General features: G+C 42.1%; 1 protein-coding gene across 1 annotated transcript in view; it reads left to right on the top strand.

The window, feature by feature from the left end:
* KIAA1328 (KIAA1328 ortholog) overlaps positions 1-11,900 on the top strand; it is a 178,307-nt gene extending 166,407 nt beyond the window's left edge. Inside the window, exon 11 of the mRNA XM_074166575.1 lies at positions 11,687-11,900. Coding sequence (XP_074022676.1) covers positions 11,687-11,900 — 214 coding nt within the window. The remainder of the gene's footprint in view (positions 1-11,686) is intronic.
* The last annotated feature ends 5,813 nt before the right edge of the window (positions 11,901-17,713 follow it).

Here is a 17,713-nt window from a genome sequence, read left to right as displayed (position 1 = left end):
GCTAATAAACAGAATGATAACCTACCATCACTTTTGCCCTGTAAGATTTACAGTGCAAGCACTTTTTTATGTGGTTTAATTCAAGTCAGTTTGTCAACTTAAAGCTCTAGTGTTTTGTTTTAAAGTACAACTTGGTGAGTGATTTTCTATTACTTAAAGAAATCTAACTGCTTTTTCCCCCTTATTTCAACCAGAGTTAGTGTCTGTAAATTTTTCTAGTCATGCTGGCATAGAGCCACACTAAATTATGCTTTAATTCACAATTAGAAGGAAGTGGCAACTGTGCAGAGCAGCAAACCTTTCATTGAAAATGGCCATTATACAAGATCAAGATTCTACAGAATGATTAAGATATTGAAGAATAATTAAGATAACTTTAGATTTTTGGCCATTTAGAAGTACTGGGCTTATTTAATTTTTTTTAAGCTCCCTGAAACAGCTTTTTCCATAATGACAGTAATACAGGACTATATTATCACAACTTGGTGTTTACTGGTATCTGAATTGTCTAATGGTAACTTGTTTTCACTGATATAGCTGACAGGGCAGAGATAATTAAGAAACAGAAGAATTTGAGTACTAGGTTTTGCTATTAAACACTGCATGCCACAGCAGAAGAAATTAAGCTGACAAGCAGGAGAGGAAGGATTGTGCAGATCCACAGGAAGAGTCGGTGTTTGGGTACAGCAATTGGCTGTATATGAAATATTTCACCAGGACAGAAAAAAAAAGAAAAAAAAAAAAAGAAAAAAAAAAAGGTAAAATAAATAATTTCCAAGCATTCACTGAGGCATTTCGTTTCCAGGGTGTAAAATAGCTTGCAATACTTATTCACCCCGATACAGCAAATGGCAGCAGACGGGAAAGAAACCCCGCCCCAGTGAACCAGTGGCAGAACTTCCATGGGCTTCCATAGGGTCACGATTCCACCCCAATATGTACTTAAAACTACTGCAGTCCGATTTTGCTCCTCTGCTCAATGAGGTTTTAAATCTTGCACAGCTAGTAGCAGTTCTTGCCACAACGGTTAGAAAGTCAATGAAAGCTCACAGTTCAGTAACTAAATGACAAGGTAAAAAACTTTAGAATCATAAAATGGTTATAAGTGCTTGACCTAAAACTATGCAGATCTCCCAGTGACTGTACAATTGAAGCAAAAGGTTGATTTATTATCTGACAGGCTGGGAATTTGGACTGAGCATGTGAAAAAAGATAGATTGCTAATTCATGTAAATGATGATGGGCTTTGTAAGCTGTATGTTGTGAGGTGTGGGGTTTTTTTTTTTTTTTTCCCCTAAGACATGCCCCTTAAAATTATTTTGTACGTATTTAGTACCCAGAAAGTACAAGGTATGAGACAGTCCCACCTGTGCTGAAAGCACGCTAGGAAGAAGAGATGAGACATGGAAAAGAAATAAAAAGTAAGGGGCAGCACTGAGACTGGCAGAGAGGAGGTGCAGAATTGCACTGTGACTTACGTATACAGCCCTTTGTCAGAGGCTTTAGTACATTATAAAAGAAAAAGCACAATTTTAAAGATGATTCATTGAATTAGAGTTTGCTTTGAGGGGGAAGATGCTTGGGGACAAACTTGTAAGAGCAAAAAATTGAGAAGAAAGGCTGCTACGACAGGAGAAGTAGGGGGATGAGGTATGGCAGAAGAGATGATGACAGCTTAGTTTTGGCCCAGAACAATAAAGGGTGAAGATCTTGCTGAAGATACGCTGTGATGACAGAGTGCTTAAAGGGAATAAAAGCTAAGCATGCTCTGAAGTGCAGAGTTATTATGCAATATCACAGCAGAATCAGGGCCCCAGGTGCTGTACATACACTGAGCTTCATTTTCTGATCTGAAGAGCTTTCAGGCTTGATGAGACACAAACGGGTGTGTGGGAGGGGAGAAAAGGACAATACAAACAGAGTGATTGCGGAGGTGGTTGTTAAACTCCACGGTAGTTCTGTGGTTCTGTAATTTCTTTCTTCATTCTAATTTTTTCTTCTCTCTCTGGCAGATCTGATTTAAAAGGTTTCTTTACTTCCCAGCACTCAATGTCTTTGTTCACTCTCCCCCTTCCAGAATTATTACAACCTCAGTTATGCCAATTCAGCTGCTTGCAGCCGTACCTTAAAAGAAATGATCTGGTGGTTTTTTTTTTTTTTTATTGTTTTTTAGCTACTAAAAGCACACAGAGACAAAAACAATGAAGAAGCCCTTTCAGTTGTATTTGACAGGTTGGTAACATGGCAGCAGGGTCTTAGCGAAAGTCTGATGAGAAAATAATAGAAAAGGCTGAGTTACCAGGAGCAAAGAGGTGGAATAACTGAGGATTGGGAGCATTGAGACGGGAGTGCGGAAAGGTGAGGAAAGCAGGTGTTGGTCTCTGACTACTGGGTAAGTGAAAATGGCCAGTTTGTGTAGCAAGGAAGAATGAGAGCTACAGTAACTCTTATTTCAGTAATGACAGGCGGTTGGATGCTATCATAGGTGAAGCCAGGGTGAAAACTGAAGAGGAAAAAATCTCTTATCAGCCCTGCCTGAGGGCACAAGCTTTTTGAGATGCTGTTGCTGGGTCTGGTGTCCTTCAGTGCTCTTGCTCTGCTTGGTTTGCAAAAGGCCAGTGGCAAACCAGCGGTGCTCAGCCCCTTCCAAGCCAAGTTCTGTGCAGCTCTTTACTACTCTTAATCACACTGGGGAGGGAGGGTTGTCCCATGACACTGCGGCTCATTTTGGTTAGCGAAGAGGTGGTGTTGTTACTCAATTCTGCTGCTTCTTTCCGTAATTCTGCTCTGCAAAGCTGTAATCTCTGGTTCCATTTTCAACAATATGTAGTGATAGTTGTTATAACCATTCAAAACGAGGGATGGATGTCATTGGTGGTGTAGGTGTTGCTGCATACAGCGATCTGTTGTGGTGTGGTGTATCAGTATGTACACAGAGATGAAAGAGGGACCTGCGGAGTGATGAAGTGGCAGCAAAAGGGCCGTTGTCATCTGTGTCCCCACAGACAAGTGTAGCCTGAGTGCTGGAGGGGGCTGATCTCCTCTCTGCTTCTGTGGAACCCCACCAGGGGAACTTGGTGCTCATTTCTGGGTGATCGCTTACTGGAAAGAAATAGTCAAAGGTCAGAGGAGAGTGGCAAAATCTGTTGCTATACTAGAGGTATTGATTTATGAGAAAAGATTAAAATACATGTGTCCCAGATAAGTGTTGACTGAGACTGGAGCAGAAGGGAGAAATGTAATATTGTTCAAATACTTAAGAAGCGTTTCCACCAAAAAAGGAGACAGATTTCTCAGTACCATGCTAGATCTTTAGCTATAACTAATAGTGTGAAGCTGGGAGGAAGAAAATCCTTTTTGTTTATCTCTAGATGATTATCAGAAACATGTTCTTTTTGCGACGCATACCTTTTCCTCCTACCAACTCTGAAGCGAAAATTCATGGAACATTTGTGGCACTTTCCGTGCTATTCAGATGTCCTTAATTGTATGTTATATCTTTCCCTCTGGACTTATACTTATCTCTTCTGACTGTGTGCTCTTCTGGAGAGAGGATCGCTCTTACAAGTGGTTGTAGAGTGGGTCCCCCTGATCCTGATCAAGGCCCTTGAGGTTATATGGTAGCCTATAAATAAATAATAATGGTAATGATAGCATGAGATATATTTGGCTGTGGAATGACTTCCCAAGGAGAATAGCGAGAGGCTGATTGTTAGCAACAAATGTGAGGAAGCACACTGTAGGGAACGGTTCTCCATTAGCAGGGAGATGACTGGATGATCTAATAAGTTTTTTCCTTCTCTGGGTTATGATTCTGTGAATACTGCCTCAGAGATTTCTCTAAAAGTCTCTGATACTGTAAGCTCTCTATTATGTGGGTGTGGGTTTTACAGTACTCCGGGAGGCTCTTGCTGAGGACACTGTGTAAATATATTCTGTTTTACATTATGTGATGTATTTTAAATAAAAGGCTCTGATCTTTTTTAAATTGCTTTGAAATATTCTACAGTCTGATCTTTTTCTTTAAGAATTAAGAAACTTTGAGATGCCTTTGGAAAATACAGACCCATTACAGGCAAGAAATACATCCCAACCTGGAGTTGGTTTAAATACACATATACACCTATACATATAGGTGTATACCTATATATATAGGTGCTGGAGCGAGTGCAGAGGAGGGCAATGAAGCTGGTGAAGGGCCTGGAAAACAAATCATATGAAGAGCGGTTGAAGGAGCTGGGACTGTTTAGTATGAGGAAGAGGAGGCTGAGGGGAGACCTCATCACTCTCTACAACTACTTGAAAGGACACTGTAGAGAGGTTGGTGCTGGTCTCTTCGCACGGGTAACTAATGACAGAACAAGAGGGAATGGCTCCAAGCTCCCAACAGGGTAGGTTTAGACTGAACATTAGGAAAGAATTTTTCACAGAAAGAGTGGTCGGGCATTGGAATAGGCTGCCCAGGGAGGTGGTTGAGTCACCATCCCTGGATGTGTTTAAGAGACGTTTAGATGTGGTGTTGGGGGATATGGTATAGGGGAGAACTTTGTAGAGTAGGGTGGATGGTTGGACTCGATGATCCCAAGGGTCTCTTCCAACCTAGACGATTCTATGATTCTATGATACAGCACTGTTGAATTTTGCTCCTTCTGTATCCCACAGTGAGGTGTCTGCTCTGAGTCCCGACCTGCATGAAACTAAAACGGGAACCTGGGCAAACTGGGACAGTCATTTGCTCTCTGATTCCTGATTTATTCTTGTTCATTTTTTGGATGTTTCAGCCTCAAGAATTGCACTTCTCTGTGTTCCTTTTTTGGTTTCAGCATCTTGAGAGTCAGTACACGGGAATATCACCCCAGGGTGTTTTTTGGTCACTGGAGATGCAGCTCACATATGAAAGATAAGGTCCCCTATCATGACTTGTGGCCTTTCAGGGAATGACTCTAAAGTCAGCTTCTCTTCATCAGCTTTCGTTCCTACCGAACCGGTCTTCAATATTAATTGCCATGTTCATCTCAGGCTTTCTGGGCCAAATAGCACACTGGTTAAAACCTGGATTATACTCATATAGCAGGGAGGGAGAGAAGAAAGAATCTGAGACATCACCTCAGAACTATGGATCCCGAACCTGGTGGCACAAAGATCCAGTGGACATATAATGCATTTGGATTTTCGAACGGCCTTTGCCAAGGTTCCACACCAAAGGTTGTTAGAGAAATCAAGTTTCTGCAGGATTGGAGGAAAAGTCCTTTTACGGATTCAGTGCTGATTAAATGAGAGCAGGCAAAGGGACTTTAATATTAATCTTTCATGACACAGAAGAATCAGCATTGAGGTCTCCAGGAACCCTGTGGGCTGGCTCTTTGTCAGTGACCCAGAGCAAGTGAACAGCAAAATCTTCTGGGTGACCTAATAAGTTTGTGGATGATACGAAGTTCTTTCAGATAGTCAAATGCCATGTAAATAGCAAGAAACTCCAAAATGGCATCAAAAATGAGTGGACAAAAACTTAATTTACCTAGAGTCATCAACACCATGCCCACTTGATATTGAACTGGAAGCAGGTGGTGACAATTTGTGAAGTCAAAAGTTTCCCAGAGCTTCAAAAGCCTTGATGTACCCGCATTTTGATTCTTGTGTGAGAGGTCTCTGCCTCTCAACAGAGATATAGTGGAAGTTAGAAAAAGTGCACAGGAAAATTAAAGTGATCAAGGGAACGAAGGAGCTGCCAGACAAGGAGAGACCAAAAAGCTATGCCTCTGAGTAGGTAAAGACTGAATGAGAGAATGATCAGGGTTTGCAAAGTTGTGAGGGAAGTGGGTAAATTGAGAGTGCAACAGTGGTTCACCAGATCCCACCATGTAAGGGAGACTGACTGCAGCCCATCCTTAAAAAGCGCTTGATGACACTAGCAGGATATCAGATTAAAACAGATACACCAAAGTATGTCTTTCAATAGCAATGAACTTCCTGAGCTTGCTGTCACAGGACATCGTGGAAGCAGCAGGTTAAAAAAGGAATTAGGTGGATTTGTAGACAACAGGTTGCTACATGGATGTTGAAAAGACGAAACAGGGACATACCTCTAGCATCCCTAATGCAGCGATTGTAGATGCAAGAATGGCATATGTAGATGCAAAGATGGCAGAAAGTGGCAAGAACTCTCTACTTCAGGCAGAGTTCTGCCCTTCTTCCATAGAGCCTGGGTTAACCTGGGCGTGGGTGATCAGTCATCACAGCCAGTTTTTCCAGGTAGCCTCCACTTGTATCACTAGTCTGGTGTCTTCAGGTTTGGGATAGTTCCGACTGCTGAGGCCGCTTCTTATCTGCATCTGTTTTTTTTTTCTGCTTTTGTTAGCCTTGTTTGTTCCAGTCAAATAGGAGTTTGATATTTGCTTTATAATAATAATAAGCTCAGTTTCCTTTTCTGTAAAATGGGTCTGTTCCCTACCCCTTGAATGTGTTTTTAGCTGTATTTAGCATTTGTAAAGTGCTTGGAGGCAGGCGGCATTTTATGAATACAAAATAGCGTTAGGCTTTGTACTTAAGCACAATACTGTACCGTAACTCAAAGGCAATTCATGTAACATTAGTAAATCACTTTGAACTTTATGTTGAAAATATAAGCAGTAGTATAAAAATAAACCTTTTTATTTCCTATGGTATATACAGTTAAATAAAGTAAGCCTATACAGCTACTAATCTCCAAAACCGTATTGCCAGTATGCTTTGTTGAAATGCCATCACCTTGCAGAAGAGACATTCCGTGTGTTTTGTACACATTTATGGTTGAAGAATAAATTTTCAGAGGCTGTAAATGAAAAGATATCTCTGAACATCGTGATCGAATAATGTCTGACGCTGCTTGTTTAAAGAAATATACATATATCTCACTGCCAGAGTATTTATGACTCTAATAAGTTCAGTTATTTTGCCTCATGGGGAAATTCCTGCTCCTCCAAATATCAAACTTGTTTGGGGTTGTGCTATTTTTTTCAGGAAGGAACAAATGATATTATTAGTTAAAGAGGACTGTGCAATATGAAAATACAATAGTGTAGTTTAAAAATTGAACAGCGTGTAAGAAATATATTTTACCAGCAATGGGAAATAGACAAACATTAAAAATTCAATGACATATCCCAAATGTCTAAATAAATAAATAAATAAACAAACATCACTGTTCAGCCAATTGATGCAAGGATGCTCTGTGCTTACCTTCAAGAGGACCATTTTCTCTAATATCCTGCGCAGTAATGAGTTCTCTGCATCACTTTTGCATAATCTGACCATTTTTTAGGTACTGTACATTGTGGGACTGTCTGAACTCTGATTGCCCAGCAGGTTTTATTAGACAGAATACCAAGTGGTTTCAGGTGATTTCTCAGCAACCATCCTGGGAATAAGTGGTCTTACAGTTCCCAGAGCAACAGCCAGGTTTGCGTGTTTGTCATAAAAATGTGAGAGCCTTCCTTCCCGTTCAATTTGGAAACAGAGTGCAAAGTAAGATGCACCTGTAGATGTTCGGAGAGTTGTATTCCTGCTGCACAGGCAGTGAAACAGAAATACCGTGGAAGGAAGGATTGGGCTCTGTGCCAACCTGTGTTTATTTTTGTGCTATCTTCCTCTTTAAAATGTAGACATTTAATGAGCTGTTCTGAATTGTAGTGTGCTTTATGATGTTTCCTGTTACCTTAGTGATGGACTACAAAACTCTTTTACATTAAGTTTATAAACTCTACTTAGATACTTACTTAATTAGGAGGCAATGCTGAAAGTTTCTGATAGAATTTACCAAAAGCGCTTTAGTGGCCGAGGAACCAAATTTCGTAGAATCATGGAATCCAGCCACCTGTGTTAATTGTGCAGAGGAGATGAAGGGAATTCTGTCCTGGCACTGTGCAATGCCTGACCAGGAAGGATTTAGCCACCCAGGTCACAGTTCTGCACTGACCCAGCTATGCTGGCTTGTTCCTGGTAGTACCTCCCTCTCAGACAGTTTGGGCATCTCCATGCTGCCCTCTGAGCCGTATTTGGAGTTTTAACTTCTACATTACAAGCAAAGGTCAAATTTCTTCGTTGAAAGAAGAGCTTCAAAGCTTACCTCTTGCTCCCATCTCTGTCCTCTTGCACATGGCCTTGCCTTCCTCATGCTTTGCACACTCATTCTTTTTGTTCCTTCTCCTGATGTAATTTTTGGAGATTTTATGATCAGATTACTTTCACCAAACCTTAGCTGTCTAAATAGTTAGACTTCTAATCCAAACTTGTAGACTTCATGAATTTTCTTCTCCTGTGATGAAACGTGCAGACTTTCAAGCTCATGAAAGTTAGATGAAAAATATACATGGGGGAAGTGTCAAAACCAGGCTTAGAAAAGAGATTGTTTTCCAGTCTGTTGCGGAGGTGCTCATTGACTTTCCAGCACACTGGCAAATGTACCAAAAAGGTGAAGACAGACTGAATTATCACCATGCTCAAAGGGACAGTTGCCCACCTCGTTTTCCTTCTGTTGAGAGGGCAAAACCCATCAAAGAAAATCTGTGTTAGCATCTAGCGTTGATGGGACATGTGGTTGCTTGGTTGAACATCTATTTGTGAGGAGTTTCGGTATGTGGCTCAATGTACAGTGCTGGTACTTTCACAGAACATTTGGGAATTTTTTCTCCTTGGGAAGCATGAACAGTACGAGGGTACCCTTGGCTGCTAATTTGCATTAAAAGAGCATTGAGTATTCACAAGCCAAGTTTGCCAGATCAGTTTTCCTGTTTGAAATGTTCTGACTCGCGGGTGCCTGATCCTGCAGCTTTGACTTCACTGAAGCCATTAACTGTCGTATTAATAATAATAATAATGAAGCCTGTTTTTACTTATGCATTTATTCAGATCGTGCAAGGAATACATATCCTGGTTTTAGAGAAGGTTGCATGTCAGGATTTGAGCATTCTGTCTGTGTCTCTTTAAATATTCGGCTACAAATAAATGTTGGGAAAATTGTCTTTGTGAGCTTCAAACCATTCTGGGTCTACTCTTTTGCCTCCAGCCAGATGCTGTCTGATGTTGCCTAGACAAACCAGGGCAAACCATTATCATGGGATTAAACACTAAATACCTGCAAGGAGCATTCTCTTTATCAGATAGCGCTGTGTTAGCAGAGTTCATTCACTTTATTGCATATATAACTGTGGTGTCAAATAGACTGATTTACAACACCTGGTCTTTTACATAATCTTTGCTATTTGCTGCGCTTGTAATCTGCCAAATCATTTAGCTTTCCCGATAGCAGAAATGCTGTAAAACTTAGATAAACTTGCAGAAGAAATGAACTCGAAGGTACTGCTGAAATCTAGGGCCTGCACGTTTGCTATAAATGCACTGACTGGTTTGGTTTCCCCCTGCCTAATCTGTGATTGAATGTGGCTGCTGGAGAAATTGAAATTTTATGATAGCACTACAGTCAGAGGAGATAAGCATTTGTATGCTAGACTAGATTAATCTAAAAAGAAGTTTTAGGTGTGGCTAATGAAACCAGTGTATGTGTTAACTGGGTTTCTCTGGGGTTCAAAGCATCTGTGTATATCTATATAGAGTCTAGTCCAAAACTTTCTCTACGTGAGAAGTCTAATATAGCTATGTGCCAGTTCTATCACTGCAGCTTATTCCGTTTACGTTGGAGATATCTTTAAGGAGCCTCAGTTTTTAGAGGGTGCTTTCTGAATGCTAATACAAACAACAGAACCCTTTAAAATGGCCTGGCTTGGCTGCCCACAACCCTCATGTCGTCCCAAAATTCTTGGTTAGGATAACTGTAAGGCATCACATTTGCGTAGGGATAGCCACTTACGCAGTCCAATTGAAGTAAAACTAAAGCTGTATTTTTTTTGTTTCAAGTCACTCATTTTTGGCTACTGGGTGTGATTTAAACAGACAGATAATAGAAACACATGTAGGCAAGCTTAAAATGTGAAAAAGACATTTGAAAAATAGGTTTCTGGTTGGGTGAAATGTGAGCTAGTACATCCGAAGGAAAACAAAACAATCTATAGATAGTCAAATAGAGGAGAGAGCCCTGCAAGCAGTAATGTCAAGTTGGACTGTGTCAGATGCAATGGCGACCATCAGATTGGAAGAAACAATACAAATTGAAGGAAATGAGAGCTGGCTTTTCCAAGCAATCATAGCATAACTGCTGTGGTTGCCATTAACATCAGTGTTAACCCGGCAGCACCACAGTTAACTCCTCTGACCTGAGGAAGTATTTCTGTGTCTCAGACATAAGTTACCTTGTCATGTTCAGTTTTCTGATGATGGTTGGGACGTAACGCTCACCGGTGGAGGTAATGAAGGATATTTTGCATGGCGTCGATTGTTTAGGGAAGGAAGTCTCTTTACCTGCTGCTGCTGCATGATGCTGTTGACAACACAAGTTGTAGTCTGCCTCTGGGAGGTACATTGGCCACTGCTAATCTTTCACATCAATAAACCCTTGTCAACATTTGTACTTAAGAATTTTTCATCCCATCTGAGTTCAGGAACCTACCCTAGCAGTCTGACTTAGTTTCTTAGTCTTCCTTGGCTCCCACTGTCCTGAAAGGAAAATCAGAGGTTTTTTTTAATGCAGGAAATGTCTTGAGATGTTCCCTCATGCTATGGATGAACTCTTTATGTTTACAAGAGAGGGACCATGTGGAAACCAAGCAGCTATGCTGATGCCTTAGGTTGGGTGCTGTGAATAATGTTGTGTCCATGTAAGTCATTGAATATGTGCATTATTTCAGCATTGGGAAAATTGGGCAGGTTTGTGCTAACAACAGGATGGAACAAAGGAGGCTTTGGGGTAAAACTCTTGAGTAATATCTGGAGAACAGCCTCCCTGGGGGAGCAGTGGAAACGGTATTGTTTAAGGCATTTAAAATTGGACAGGAGAAAATATATTGTAATGATCAATCCTGTGCTGGTATTTAGATCAGGTCTTGTCTTGTGTGAATATTAATAGGAAGTCTCTGTCTGAAGTAACTGCCATTATTCAGTGTGCGTTACCAGCTAACGTTGGCTCGCAACCTTCCCCCACATCTGTACTCACACTTAAAGGACAGCCTGAGTAATGTTTAGCACCTTTGCCTTTTCTCTTGGTGCCTGAAGTGTTGATTTTGTATTGCCTTGCTTAGATTATATTCCTTCAGTGCTTCCACCAGACAGACCATATAGTGCATAGAGATTTACAGGAAGCACGTGTAGTTTGTGGCAATAATAATAAAGTCTCCTGCTGTTTTCAAATCCCTGGGAAACTAAATCAAGTGTAGAGGTCTATTGGAAAAAGTGCAGCACGCGTATAAGTCACTTTACCATTACCTGTGTGGGACTGCCTTGTACTTGTTCGGTGTATTTGGCTGTCATATCTCTGAAGTCTGTCCTCGGTCTCCGGAGTGCGACTAAGACATTGCACACCTCAAATGGAAAAGCTGATGAAACAGCTTAAAATAACCTGAGCACCCATGCTTTGCTCGCCTCTTTCTGTGTTGGTATTCCTCATAGGAACACATAGACCAACATTCGTTCTGTGCTGGTGGCCCCATCAGACAAATCCGAGTCTAGTCTGAATTATGAAGGCAGGAAGACAGGTTTCAAATCCTGCGTGATGCTGTGGTACTTAATGGAGCTCCATTTTCTTGATGTGTTTCTGTAGGTACGAAGCCAGTCTTCTTGACCTGGTCGAAGCTATGAGTCCGATATCTGCCTCCGGACAGCTCTGCAGGGAATCTTACGACAGGAACAAAATGCACACGCCTCGTCATGCAAGCCACAGGCCGTCGCCTTGGTACCAGACCCCTTGCAGCTCCAGAAGCAGAGCAGACGAGCTGGAGGAGAGCCGGCTCCTTGAGGAGATCTTCTTCATTTGACGTGCCTCATTGGTCTACAGCCCTTCTGTGGAATTTTTAGGACCTTTTTATTGCTGATTTGTTTGTGTTAAAGTACCTTTTTTAAATTATTTGAGTGACAACTGCTTCTCTCCCCTCTTCTAAAACACAGATAATTAGCATCCAGTTTCATTCTGGTTTTAGTAATCATGGTGCGAGAACATTGTTGGAATAGACTAATCAGAAAGCGTTAACCTTTTTTTTCTAAACCTTTCATGTGCCAAGTAATCATTCTAAAATAGAAATTTTTTTTTTAATCTACAACATTTTCTAATAGATTGAAGTCACAGTTTTGCCAGCCTCATATCGGAAGTATATTTCATTATCGATTTTTAGCTCTAAAGCAGTTTGCAAGAACTGCCTAGCAGTCAAGAACCACTACGTTCAAAGTAGATTATTTTCTAATTAAACAAGTCTGTTTAAAACCTGGCATATTATAAAGGTACAAGCACTTTAGTACTTTTTTCAGTGATTTTATGATCTACTTTTTCCTTCAATATTCTGATATTTAACACGCTGGGTTTTTAGGGGATATATCGTAAGCTCAGCTATACAGTGTTTAATAACATTAATAGATAATGTTGCAGGTTGATGTACTAGGCATCCATTTGAAATATATTCCTCTTTAAGTCAGTGCTATTTGACAGAGTTTATATGCTGAGTAACCTAACCCTGAAACAGCAGAACACCGTCAGACATTGTAGTGGTCCAAAGCCTATGTGATGTACTTTTCAGGATGAAATATATAGTAGCGGTAGTATGAGAACAGTCTTAAGACATTTTCACTAACTTGCACTATTTTGATCCTGTATCGAGGCTCCATTGTAAATAAGACAAATCAGTAATTATTTCCACTAGCGGCTTGCAATGCACATTTCCCTGCCGACTTTAATTATTCATGCTGTATCTATTTCAGTTTATTTAAATGCACTTCCATCTACTGCATGTACTTGGTTATTTAAAGAAATGTGCCGAATTGGTAAAAATGACTGCAGATTACAGGATTAATGGTCATTTTCTCCACAATGCAGTGTTCATATTTTATTGTAACAGTAGCCACCGGCATGTGTTCCTAGAAATATGAGGCTAAAATACTCATTTTGCACAGTAAAATTGCAGCGAGGGAAAGGTAGAATGGAGCCAGTACGGGCAAGTTCTAGGCCATTTGCTCCCAAACACCGCTTCGTGGGCCAGTACAGCTTTTTCTGACAGTCTCTTTAGGCAGCCCTGCTTATCTTCATGGCAGCGAGCTGCTGTACTGATCCTTGGGGTATCGCTGCTGCCTGCCCCCCACCTGCTTGGCTCCTGTTTAGCGCTCCAGAAGGATCTGGCGAGGCTCCTCTCTGGTGAGAGCATCAGTGCAGGACCTCTAGCACGTGCCTCTGGCAGCACCGTCCTCTTACAGCGGTGAAACAAAAGGATAATGAAGGGGAGGACGAACCTGAGGGTACCTTGGGCTGTTTCGTTCAGACCCTGTCTCGATCACCAATTAGGTGATGTCCTTCTTGTGCATCCCAGCTGAATTTTAAAAGCTGCTTGGAGGAGTTTGAAGGAGTGAAGCAGCATTACTGGAGCAGAAAATGACTGCTGCGGAAAGGCCCTGCTTGGTCTGTCCTGCTGTCAGTGAAGTATTATAGTTCTTTCCAGTATGTCCATCTGCTGTTGAATGTCCCTCCTGTTCTACTCCTCGAGCCTGTGAAGGGCACGGGCTTCTGCTTAAAGCCCTGAAGATGTGTTCTGTGCCCTCACCCAAGTGTGGCAGGTGGGGAAATAGGTTTTCTCATTCTGCTGGCTGAGTATTCTGCTTCTTTAGGAGGGCAGGAAAGGGAGGGGAAAGAAGAGAAAAATGTACAAGGAGCAGCAGGAAAACTGAAAAACCATGAAGAAAAGACCATCACATAGATCTTAGGGTTTGGGGTTGGGTTTCGGTGTTTTTTTAGTTTTGTTGGGGATTTTTTTTTTGTTGACGTTTGGCATTTATAAAGACACAGTTCTCTGATTTCAGTCCAATTGCTTCTCTTTTCCAGGTTGACTGAAACTTTAATTGCCTTTTCTAATAAGTGCTAACTGACCTTTTGAAACAGCAAAAATTACATGTATATCTCTTGAAAGGTGCCTTTGCGTACCCAGTCGAGAACACTGCGTGGGAGCATTCTGTTCTTTGGTTCTTGTGGGTGCCAATATTTAGCTGCTTTAGGATTCCTTATGGTCCATTTTGTTCATTAACAATTCTAATTCCGATGGTGACTTTTGACTTGAATCTATGTTTTGGAAGTAGCTCTTTTTAAAAGGACATTGTCAGGGTTGTGGGCTCTACGCTCAAGGTGCCGTCCATCAGTCAGAGCTACACAGGAGGCATACCTTTATGAAGCCAAGAATTGTAGAGTCAAGGTGGTTGAAATGTCTGGTGGGTGAAGACCTGCCCGTTTTAACTGTCTGTGAGATGTGGACAAAGAAACAAAAGCTATTAATTTGGTAGACCCCTTGAAAAATCATTTTTTGTAATGCTGGCTCTTGCTCTAGTTATCAGCAGTACATTAGGAACAGTGTTTAGCAGTCAGCGCAAGCAAAGATATTTTGCCATGAGGCACTACAAAGTTGAAGTTATTAAAACATTTATAGCCTTAGAAAAAAAAAATCAATGATTGTCAAATAGGAAAGGACAAAATCAGTAGCTGGGACTGGGAGGGGAATTGTTTTCCATCTGCTAAAACAGTAGAGGAAATGCAAAAATTAAACTAGCAAAAGCAATCACTTGACAGTGTCCTTTTAAGTTTAAGCTCCTATATTAGGAAGCTGCTGACGGGGATTTAGTCCAGCCAAAGATTGTTTGTCCAGAATGTTCCCGGTTAATATGCTTCAGCTATACATTGGACTGTGTTCTACGTGAGGCTTTGTGGGGGGACATGACTTCTGCAGAGGCTCCCACCCATGCCTTCACTTTGTGTTCTTCCCGAGCGGCTCGTACACATGCCCTTGCCAAGTGCTTGTGTAGCCATTGCGTTTGTGCACCGTGTGCCTGTGGCAATCACACCCTTTCTGCTTCTAGCCTCTCCGGTCTCACTGTTGAATCCCATCTTGAGCGTATATTTATATATGTATGTGAGGTCTTAATCTAATAAATTATATAGGGGTTTTGTTTGATCTTCCAGACTTTTTGTTTATTTGACTTATCTCCTGGTTTGTTTTGTCCAGCTCAGATGTCAATTCTTTCACTGACGTGTTCCACTTTCCACATGATCACGTCGCATATATTGTGAATCCCCAGTTTGCTAAGATAGACGAGGAACTCAAGCCTTCGTTTCCTCTCCAGGACATAGGGTTTGTTGTGAGAAGGAGCAAGACCTCTTTTGGAGCATGAAGTGGCAGAGGGGTGACAGAATGTATTCTTGGCCATGAGCCAGCAGTGTGCCCTTGTGGCCAAGAAGGTCAATGGCATCCTGGGGTGCATCAAGAAGAGTGTGACCAGCAGGTCAATGGAGGTTATCTTCCCCCTCTACTCTGCCCTGATGAGGCCCCATCTGGAGCACAGTGTCCAGTTCTGGGCTCCCAAGTTCAAGAAGGACAGGCAACTGCTGGAGAGGGTACAGCAAAGGGCTACAAAGATGATCAAGGGAATGGAGCATCTCTCTTACCAGGAAAGGCTGAGGGACTTGGGTCTTTTTAGTCTGGAGAAGAGAAGACTGAGGGGGGATCTGATCAACGCCTATAAATACTTAAAAGGTGAGTGTCAAGAGGATGGGGCCAGTCTTTTTTCAGTGGTGCCCAGTGACAGGACAAGAGGAAATGGGCACAAACTTGTACATAAGAAGTTCCATCTAAACATGAGGAAGAACTTCTTCACTTTGAGGGTGGCAGAGCCCTGGAACAGGCTGCCCGGAGAGGTGGTGGAGTCTCTGTCTCTGGAGACATTAAAAACCAGCCTGGGTGCGTTCCTACCTGCTCTGGGTGGACCTGCTCTGGGTGGACCTGCTTTGGCAGAGGGATTGCACTAGATGATCTCCAGAGGTCCCTTCCAACCCCATATCATTCTGTGATTCTGTAATACAAAAGAGAAGAGAAGGGGCCAGCACCATGCTTTGGGACAAAAAGGTGGAATTAAAAAATAAGGAAGAAAGGATGGAGGTAAAGGCAAGAAAGGACAAGGATGCAAGGCAGAGAACTGTACCAAAAGATGACAGAAGGTTTAGATTGAGTGGAGCTGAGCGAGAAGTTAGAGACAAGTTGTTAAAATATAGTGAGTTAGTTGATGAAAGCAAATTTTGTGTTATATCCTGGAGGGAGAAATGTCTTCAAGCGCTGGTTCCCAGAAGAGGCTTATGACTCCCCACTCCTTTTCCAAATCATGTTCCTGCACTTGGGGAGCTACTGTCCAAAGGATATGTGGTAAGTCAGGGAAAGAAGGACATGACCGAACTTTAGCAGCTTCCCTTTAGAGCTAGAGCTAGACAGGGAGGTCAGAGCATGAGGGTAACAGGGTGGAAGCCAGGTATAACCCAGACATGGACTGGATTTAATTGCTAGCAAGGAAGGGTGGTGCGGAATTAGATGAGAAGAAGAATGTGAGACTGGATATAGCAAGAATCTGAATAAGGGAGAAACAAGCAAAGCAAAATTTGCAGTGATCCAATGAGCTGTGGAGGCTTGGTGTTAAGGAAGGAGAGGAAAGGGCTTAGCTATGCTTGAGAGAGATCGAGCCTGAGATACCTAAAAGATATCCCTTGAAGCGCACGTGAGCCTGGGGTTAAACTCTAAAGTTGCAGCAGAGATTTTCTGAAATACGACCTCCAGGCAGCGTTTGAATTTGTGCCATCTGAGGAGGAGAGAGCGCAGCCTGGTTAGTTAGAAACCTCCTTTTTCACTGCTACTAAATTTATGAAATTGTGTGCTAATTAGTGTATGATTTATAAATTTACATAACTGCATGCTACATATGACAACACAGAATATTGAATGAGGTGATTTAAACCGGTGGAAGCAGAGAATTCTGCTCTGACTGGGTGTCTCTCCTCTGGAAAATGCCTCTCCCGATCCGTAGCTGCTCCCTGCCTCTCTTGAAGGCTTGTCTGCTCCCAGTGACAGTAAGTGTTTTACACTATGGTGGCTCCATGTGGCTGTGAGAGAACAGGCTACCTTGAGCATCTTGGGCATGGTTGTGTAGCGGAGCTTTCACCGTGATCCTTGGGGAAGGTGTTGGGAAGCAGAAGTCACCTGAAAAACACCAAGAAACCCAACCTGGTCTGGTCAGGGTTGGTGCTTGACGACTCCCACAGTCACAGGGCATGCTACTGCATCCCAACTGCAGCAAGAGGATGGGGATGTGCGGGAACTGGGTTTGATTCCCAGCTCTGGGAAAGCCACTTGCCTCCCTCTGCAGCTTGAAGGGGTGATTTCAGGCTAAAATATTTGGGAAGCTAAACCGGAGAAACTCAGATGTCACTGACAGGTGACTCCCCTGACATAATGTGAGGACAGAGAAGCCCAGAGGGTTCCAGCAGGCAAACCAATCCACAAGCTGCAATAAGAGCCATAAATTCCTAGTTTTCTTAATTCAGGAGTCATTCTGAGTGTGTGAAAAAAACACTTTGTTCACTTATAGCATTCAATAACCAGTCTTGGAGTGTCAGCTCATTCTTTCTGGTCCCCTGTCTGCAGACAGGAGGAAAGTGAAAAATCGGAAAGAAGTTATCTTTCCTGGTTGCTTACGGGCAACTACCTTAAAACCTTGAAGTGTGGATTTGATTAAAGCCATTGTCCAAACACAAAGCGTTGAGTGTTATGAACATTAAGGACAA

The sequence above is a fragment of the Numenius arquata genome, chromosome Z (genome assembly GCF_964106895.1).
Source record: "Numenius arquata chromosome Z, bNumArq3.hap1.1, whole genome shotgun sequence".
Classification (NCBI taxonomy): domain Eukaryota; kingdom Metazoa; phylum Chordata; class Aves; order Charadriiformes; family Scolopacidae; genus Numenius; species Numenius arquata.
Note: the sequence above shows the minus strand (reverse complement) of the source record. Positions and strands in the feature narration are given on the sequence as shown.